At 43.3% G+C, this 8,549-nt stretch overlaps 1 protein-coding gene across 5 annotated transcripts; it reads left to right on the top strand.

Annotated features, from left to right (window-relative positions):
* The first annotated feature begins 3,767 nt into the window (after positions 1-3,767).
* On the top strand, positions 3,768-7,368 carry LOC109893295 (probable phosphatase phospho1). 5 transcript variants are annotated; one of them, XM_020486461.2, is made up of 4 exons: positions 3,882-4,115; positions 4,551-4,611; positions 5,396-5,463; positions 5,550-7,368. In XM_020486461.2, the coding sequence occupies exon 4, from the start codon at positions 5,594-5,596 to the stop codon at positions 6,362-6,364; it is 771 nt and encodes a 256-aa protein (XP_020342050.1). In that variant the 5' UTR covers positions 3,882-4,115; positions 4,551-4,611; positions 5,396-5,463; positions 5,550-5,593; the 3' UTR covers positions 6,365-7,368. The 5 variants fall into 5 exon arrangements, with proteins under 5 accessions (XP_020342049.1, XP_020342050.1, XP_020342051.1 ...); XM_020486460.2 differs by having other exon boundaries at positions 3,768-4,115; positions 5,396-7,368; XM_020486462.2 differs by lacking the exon at positions 5,396-5,463 and having other exon boundaries at positions 3,884-4,115.
* Positions 7,369-8,549: the final 1,181 nt, after the last annotated feature.

The raw sequence follows: 8,549 nt of genomic DNA, 5'->3' as shown, positions 1-8,549 counted from the left end.
CCTGGGAAACTGGCCAACACTGGTTCCTACCCTGTCACAACTTCTACTGTACCTTGCTTGTTCTTTTGTTGTCATGCCAAACTACACCAAGCATAGAATCAGCAAGGCTATTTTTATTTCTATGATTATAACAGTTCAGCAAACTGTTTTGATCTAAATTGCAAGTTAAATCATAATTGCAATATTTGGTAAATATCGTGCACTGCTAGTCTCAGCCCTACATCACATTGTCTGTTGCAACGGTGACCACATGTGTCTTGTATACAGACAGGTTGTAACTGAGGAAATGCATCATGTTCACTAAGAATGTGACAAATACTTTTTTTTAACTGAATTTGAATCTAAATTCAATTCCCCCCCCCCCCCATTGAATGGTTAGTTTGACCCGCCATTTTGAGTCACAGGCTGATAATATAAAAAAACAAGCTGTACAATCAGTCCTGGCCTAAACAAATCCGTCACCAAGGTGGAAAGCTGTGGTTGAAGTTGTGCACCATGTTGAGAACCAAAAGCGGGTTTGCCGCCAAGCCTTCATGAAACAGGGCTGTTTTCCATAGTTAATCCCAGGTGGCTGTAATATTCATTACTACATTGATTTAATCAACAGGGGTTGTGTTCTGATTGCTTAGTCATGTTTGATACAGGCTCCAGACGCCTACAGCTCTGATTCTGGTCATTCCTGTTACACAGGGTTTTGCAACTCGCTGACTCTTTCTTTCACTCCTTTTGCAAGCTGGCTCATTCTGTACATTTTGTTCTCTTTTTCTATTTTCTCCTGATTGTTCCATCTCTGTGGTTGCAGTCAGTTTTGTGTTTGTCGGGTGATGTTTGTCGGGTCACTTGACAAGCTCAACTCTTGTGAGTGGATGTGATTCTATCAACAGAAAGTAGCTGATACTGATCAAACGGCTGCAATCACTGCATTACCAAACAGAGGCTGTCCTTTTATCTCTCACCAATTGATCTGTGTGGCAATTCCTTGTCTGTGGCAACAGTGTGTAGTTATGACCTGGGTCTGTGGTAAGTCTAGTAATCCCTGTGTGTTTGGTGACTGTGCTGGAGCACTGTATTCCCTATGGCCTTGTGTGCCAGTCCAAATAGGTCAAGTCTTCTACACCCCTGACCTTTTTTAGATGACCCGACTCGACTCCATTGTTACCTGGCCTCACAGCTTTAGAAGTCTTAATAGCACAATGTCCGGGGGGGGGGGGGGGGGGATTTTCCTCAAGGAACCGTTCTAGAGATGAAAGGCTTGCACAAACACAGCTTGACGATTTCCAAAAACATGTGCTTTAATTTTAAGCACCAAAAGACTACTGCTAATGAGCCTTGTTGTAAGCACTGCAGGAACACTTAGAGCAGTCCCTGTGCATAACTAGACAATATTATGCACCCGTTTTTAATTGATAGAACTGGGTTTGCCAGGAAGGAAGGAAGCGGAGGAAGTGGGAGTGGTTTGACATGGAGGACGCCACATAAATCACATGACAACACTTTAGCTTGATTGTATCCAAGATCTTTTAAGCAGCTCTCAATGGGAACAGTAAGTATTTTAACAGCAGTGTATTGGGCTGCAGTGTGTGTGTGTGTGTGTGTGTGTGTGTTTGTTCATGAGAGTTTGAAATGTCTCTGCCTTCAGGAAATGAGAAGTGAAGATCACCAAGTGCATGTTCCAAATAGGTGGGTCCACGCCACATCAACCAGGTTAAAGGACACCCCACCCACTAGTCCCTTGACTCTGTCTGGGTGTCTGTTTTTGGCTTCATGAGTGTTTGTCTGTGTGTTCAAGTGCTTGCAGATGTTTACTCTTCATCCTGTGGAGACCCTGTAGCCAGAGCAGGCTATTAGAGCAAGACCTAACCAAGTTTATTTTCAGAACCTGATGTGAGAGAGAGTCGATTACTGATACTGAAATTTTTGCATCACAGTTCCTTGTTGACATCACAGGGTTAGAGAGGATGTGAGTCAGTGTTTGTGTTCTATGCAGATGAGAAAGAGAGTGTGCCCAGCTAGCTCATTTGGTTCCTTGGAAGTTGTGGGAATGTGTTTTTTGAGAGGAGGGGGGGTGGGGGGGTGTATCCCAATTGGTTCTGGGAACAAAGCCGTATGTTTCCTAAACAGTAAAACTGAATAAGTAGTAGATAAGTAATAAAAGTAAAATTTTTAGCCTGTTCTGGAAAAAAAGAGAGACACTGAGAATGGAAATTATAGGTTACTTAGAGTTTGTTGAATAACTTCCTTAAACCTTGACCAAACCGTCTTCGCCCGTGTGTGCGCCATTGTGCCTGACGCGTTCATGACACGCAGGCTAAAATGCCAATTAATTTGACCGGTCAAAACACAAATGAAACATTCAAGGACAGATTGCTATTGCTAGCTAATTTGTCCTGGGAGAAGAAATGCTTAAGGTGCTTTTTTTTTTTGCTGGATCATTGTAGAATTTTGGCCCATTTTGAGTCATCCAAAATCATGTGTTCTCTACTCTGACAATCAATCCACTGATAAAATGGGAAACCTAGTTAGATTTTTAGTGAGATTTCTCTCTTCATTCAGTTTTCCTTTTCTTCTGTGGATTTTATATGGTGTTTGGTAACCAACTTTAAGGTGCGTTACCTCCAACTAGACTGGAGTCTGGACCTCCAATCACCCACGTGGGTTAGTATGCTCTTAGAAACCCATGAGTAGATGGGAGAGGTGGCTTGTCTAAAATAGAGCCAAGTTCTAAGTTAGCGCCTGGCTACGCGGACCATGTGAGCAGTTGGGATGAAATTATTGAATAACACACATGTACATTTTTTTTGCACGCAACACGGCTGGTTTAGTCACCATCTTAAAAGTTTCAATGAATGTTTCAATAAGACTAAACACTGCTAGCTTGTTTTAGGTAAACCTTTTATTTTACTCCAATCACATAGGACATTTAATTTGCATGTGTCCTAAGGCTTTAATCATGCAAACACATTCAAAAAAAATATTATGACACGGTGTCTGAAATTTGAAGCTGTGTTCTCTATCCATGCATGGAATTAGTCCACTGGGACACCAGGTTGGAGCTAGAGTTTTTTTTTTTTTTTTTTTTACATATACAAAGCAACATTCCCAGAAAGTTGTGGGAAGGTATGCAAAATAACCATAGCACAAACACGCCCTCATCAAGCGCTAAGAAACATGGTTCTCAGTTATGTTATGTGCTTGCTGGGAGTGGCAGAGGAACGTGTGAGTGACTGACTGACTCACCACAGCACTGATGCTGTATGTGAGTGGGTGGTCAGGTTCATTCTCTTGCACTGTGAGTGGGAGGAGGGCCAGGGTGAATACACAGCACCAGATAGGTCTGCACTCCCATCTGTGTTCAGAAATAGTCACTTCCCAACTGCTAGGCATTATTGGCTCTTGTGGCAGAGAGGCAGGAGGAAGGGAGGCTGTCTGAGAGGAGATAAAGACATGAGGGGGGGGGTTGGGGGAGGGTAACCTGCTGGGTCGCAGTGGCTGAGCATTCAGAGGTGCAAATGTCTTGTTTTCACCTTTTTTCTAAACCACTTGTAAACCATTCATAGTTTATTTTTCCATAAATTTGAACATTGTGCTCTGTGTTCTTGGTGTCACCCTTGGGTCAATTAGGGATGTGTGGTTTGCACACACAGCAAAAAGACTGTAAATGATGTCACATAACAGGCCTATTTTGTGTACATACCACTAAGCAGTTTTGTTATGCATACATTGAGAGAACACAACAAACGGAATCTCTCCCACGTTCTCTGTGGAGGCTGTGCTGAATGATATTCAAACCAGAATCAACCAACCTCTCCAGCCTGTCTGCTGCTCTATGGGTTCACTTACACAGGATATTGGAGGCGGACGCCAAATGGCCCGTTGTTGCGTAGCCTAGGACGTCATAATCGTAGCAAGCTCAGTGGTTTTGACAGCCAATAAAACGAGCTGAAAGCACCCTGTTCCTCGACAATCAAACCTATATATAACCAAGTGATGGTCAAGTTCGAGACTGGACAAAGTACAGCATGCCGGTGACCAATTCAAGAACATAGGCACCTTTAGAGATACTGCGAGGGACAACCGTGCCGTCGGGACATGTTTGTGGACATACATTCTTACTGGTACATTTTTTGCTATTGTCCTTTGCTCTGCAAATAAGATTAATTATTTAGTAAACTAACCGTCGGGACGTTTTCCAGTGCGTAAATACAGCGCGTTCACTCGTGGATTAGGACACATTTGCATAAAGGCTAATGTATCTATTAGATGTTCATCAGTCTACTCGGTTTTTGGAACAAATTCTTATAGGTTAAGTAATTGATATTCCTGTGAAATGGCATGATATAATGCGCTACTGTACTATATTCATTGCATACATTTGTATGTAGCCTAATATTGTATGAAGATGGTTACATGACATTATTTGCCTACAGTAAGAGCTGCAGAGCGCGCTACATTTTCTGGCATTGTAGAGAACTACAACATTGAACAGTGTCCGTCTCTTGGGGTTATTTACAGGGTTTTCCCGTTCCTTATTTTTCCTCCTCACTTTACAGATCCCATGCATTGGTTGATAGTGTTCTAGGAACCCCCTGTTGACAGCACGGAACATTGAAGGTCAGTACAGTATGTTCCGTTCTTCTCACTGATTCCTTGCAGCTTCAAACAGAGCATCGCATGACGTGTAGGCAGGCTGGCGTAAAAAAAAAAATGTCTTGATTTAAGATATCAGTTTACTTTGCATGCTGTTGACTCATCATGTGTATTACTTGGTCTTATTACGTTTCAATGTTCTGCAGCTGCACAGGTGCAGGACATCACAGCTGTACCACTTACATAATAATGTGACTTTACATTTTGACGTTTCAAATGGTAAAACCATCTGTATTATAGTACTCTAGTCCAGGACCAGATATGACTCGACACGATCAGTAGGGCCTTTGAAAATATATCTTTGTTGCGTAATTTAACACACTAGCTACAACAGCAAATGTTAGAGAGCTAAATGATCTAGATATCCTTACAATGTGCAACAATGTAACTGCATTTAGTACATATAAAAATGGTTGCCTGGCAGCTTAGCACTGCAAGTGACTTGTGATACGACTCAGTGACTATAAAGGACTCGGACCTGAAGACTTGTGACTTGCTCAGACTTAATGTGGTTTCAGGGGTAGAAATGTATACTATAAAACATCAAGCACATGTTGGGTGGCTACCAAGCAGAAATACAACCCACGCTGATATTGGCAAAATGATTCTTTCTCATACCACTTATAATCTTTCTATTTCAGGTCCATTGAAAAAAGAAATTCTCTAAATGTTTGTATTTTGTTTGTCTTTTCCTCTTCAATCTTTACTTTTTCCTCTGCTTCCATCCTCCTCCTCCCTGTCCTATTAGACACATTCTTCCCAGAACCCCTACCTTGTGTTTTCCGACCTGCCTCGTCGTGAACGAGAGAACAAAAGGTGCAAAAGAGCGGGATTTTGGTGCCACTCATCTCAGTAAGAGGTTGTGGCAAAGCCAATCATGAACTGCTTTGGCTCTCCCCCAGGCAAGGACGTTACCCCCCCACGTTCCAGACGCTCCACAAACAACATGGCTGCCAACTCAGCAACACCCCCCTCTGACAGGCGCTTCCTCATCATCTTTGACTTTGACGAGACCATTGTGAATGAGAGCAGTGATGATGTGGTGGTGCAGGCAGCACCAGGGCAGAACCTCCCCGCCTGGCTGAAGGACACATACCGGCCGGGCCACTACAACGAGTACATGCAGCGCGTGCTAGCCTACATGGCAGAGAAGGGCGTGCCCGAGAGCGCCATCCGCTCTGTCATCGAGAAGATCCCCGCCTCTCCCGGCATGTTGGCCCTGTTCCAGTTCCTCCGCCACCGCCCCCCGCAGGACTTTGAGGTGGTTCTGGTGTCTGATGCCAACACCTTCTTCATCGAATCCTGGCTCCGCCGCGTTGGGGCCCGCCAGCTCTTCGTCAAGATCTTCACCAACCCTGCCACCTTCGACAAGGATGGCCGGCTGGTGCTGCGCCCCTTCCACTCTCACAGCTGCCTGCGCTGCCCGGAGAACATGTGCAAGCAGGTGATCTTGAGGGACTATGTGATGAGGCGGACGCAGGAGCGTGGGCGGCCGTTCCAGAGGGTATTTTACGTGGGCGATGGGGCCAACGACTTCTGCCCGTCATTGATCCTGGGCCCCCGGGACACGGCGTTCGCCCGGCGGGACTACCCCATGCACCGGCTGATCACTGAGATCCACGAGGCCAGGCCGGGGGAGTTCAAGGCTGTCACTGTGCCATGGGCCAGTGGAGATGATGTGGTGGAGCGACTCAGGAAGCACGCAGAGGAGAAATAATGACTCTAGGGGGGCGGGGGGGTACACCACCTGCTCACACACACCCATGAGCAAATACTCAGATACGCACACACACACACCCATACACACTCATACACAAATCACATTCCCAGATCAAATACCCACAAAACCACATACTGACACACATCAATGAAAAAACACTCTACACTCAAGAATAGAGCATGCCAATTGAACAGGCCTTTGATATATTGCCTGCGACAGACAGTGTCACACTTCCGCTCAGTCCATCTGTCTTACTCTGACTCAGCCATAGAGCTAGAGATACTGTAGTCTTTCAGTCCAGCTCCTCATACTCTAGGCTTAAGGTCAATGAAAGATAGCAACCCAATAAAAGCAGAGACCTATGCCTTAGTTGATACCCTACCAATCAGGCCAGTATTGAGTCAACCAAGCTTTTACAGGGATTGATCCTCTTACGCTGGATTGAGAGGGAAGAGGAACAAACATACATCATTGACTGAATAGGGGGTTCTGCAGTGATACATTTAGGACTGATGCATTACCTATATTCCTTTGACACTGAGCTCTATTGGTTTATTAACAGTCAAACTAGGTCAGTAGGGCAGCAGATCATGTTAGTTAGTGGCCCGTTCTCTGATTCTAGCCCTCTCCAGTCCACACAATGGCATTGTCGATGCTAAACGAATGGGTGGCTATTCCAGTGTAATTATTATCTTATATTATCAATAATGAATGGTGTTGTTTACTTGTTAACAGTGCTCTTTGAAATAGAGAATTTATGGCTGATCAGGGAAAATGTAATGTGACAACATCGCCATCTACTGGCAGACCTACAGATTGCAACTGGAGACCAGTTTTAAAGTTTGGGAAAATAAGTTCAATTGTAATGTACCATATGGCATAACTAAATATTGTCATTTTAAAACATGTATTATTATTATTATTTGTGTATACATGTCTGTTTTTAATATGTACCATGTACTTGTTCCACCACCAGCAGGAATATAAAGCCATGAACTTAACTTCCGAGTCTGTACTTTAATGTCCTATCCTAACACACTGTATTTGCACCCCACTATGTTATTCTCTACACATAGGTACCACTGGAAACAGTGTTTCTTAAGGCAGCAGCACAATAGGCTTGAACACGATTTAGATACGTTTCGCACCCATGCCTATGCCACACCCCTCCCTCTCAAAACATTAGACCACGAAGGATAATTAGCTGTGAGATAGGCCAAAACCAATGTGATAAAGGAAAGGTCTAAATAATGTCTCCAAAGTGGGTGAAAAATAGTTCACCATGACACCAAAGAGATTCTGAATCTATTCTGTGTAATCGCTGATAAAATGCATACTTTTGGTTCGACATATTACAAGGCCTACTGAATTACAGAGGCAGATTTGTTCCTCATGCCAGTCATCTGACACCCCAGAACTATGCAACCATCAATGAACAATTGTCAATTTCCACAACAACAAAAAAATTATAATTGTGCCAACATCGCTTGAGCCCCTGAGGATTTATCCATTGGTTGTATTATAAGCAGGCCTAGCCTATCTAAAAGATATCTATGACATTAAACAGAATTTTGAGAACAAGAACAGTCCAATGTTTTTGTTTCACATAATGACTGTAACCACTTAAACTGTTTACCAAGAGCAGGCTATTAGAGAAAGCTAGTTTAACAACTTATATATCGTGATAATGGTTGCAATTCATCTGCATTTGGCAAATATATGACTGTCGTCTCCACCTTAAAGGCCCAATGCAGCCATTTTTATATCAACGTCAAATCATTTGAGTAAAAATTAAAACCCTTACAGTAATGATTTTCCAGTAAAATGGTCAAAAATAAACAAAAATAGCTTTATAGCCAAAACCTATTTCTCAAGCATTCATTTTGCTAAGAATGTCCCGGAGTGGTCTTAGTGGTGCGGGCAAAACTGAAAACTAACTGTTATTGGCAGACAAGTTTGGAACTCTCTTTGTCATTGGTCTATTAACTTATTTACTGCCTGGGAATGTCACCAGTGAAGCTGAAACTCCACCCATGCGAAAAACCTTCTGATTAGATGGTCCTGTGTAGATTGTATTTTCAACCAGCAACTATTAGGAAGAAGCATAACATTCACCATGTTTCCATCCAACCATTTCATGCGGATGAATTACTTGATGTATGAAAAACTCACGACCGGCCTA

This window comes from Oncorhynchus kisutch, linkage group LG6 (assembly GCF_002021735.2).
Source record: "Oncorhynchus kisutch isolate 150728-3 linkage group LG6, Okis_V2, whole genome shotgun sequence".
Classification (NCBI taxonomy): Eukaryota; Metazoa; Chordata; class Actinopteri; order Salmoniformes; family Salmonidae; genus Oncorhynchus; species Oncorhynchus kisutch.
Note: the sequence above shows the minus strand (reverse complement) of the source record. Positions and strands in the feature narration are given on the sequence as shown.

What these genes read in the sequence shown, in the direction of transcription:
- LOC109893295 (XM_020486460.2), top strand. Translation starts at nt 5,525, where the DNA reads ATGAACTGCTTTGGCTCTCCCCCAGGCAAGGACGTTACCCCCCCACGT.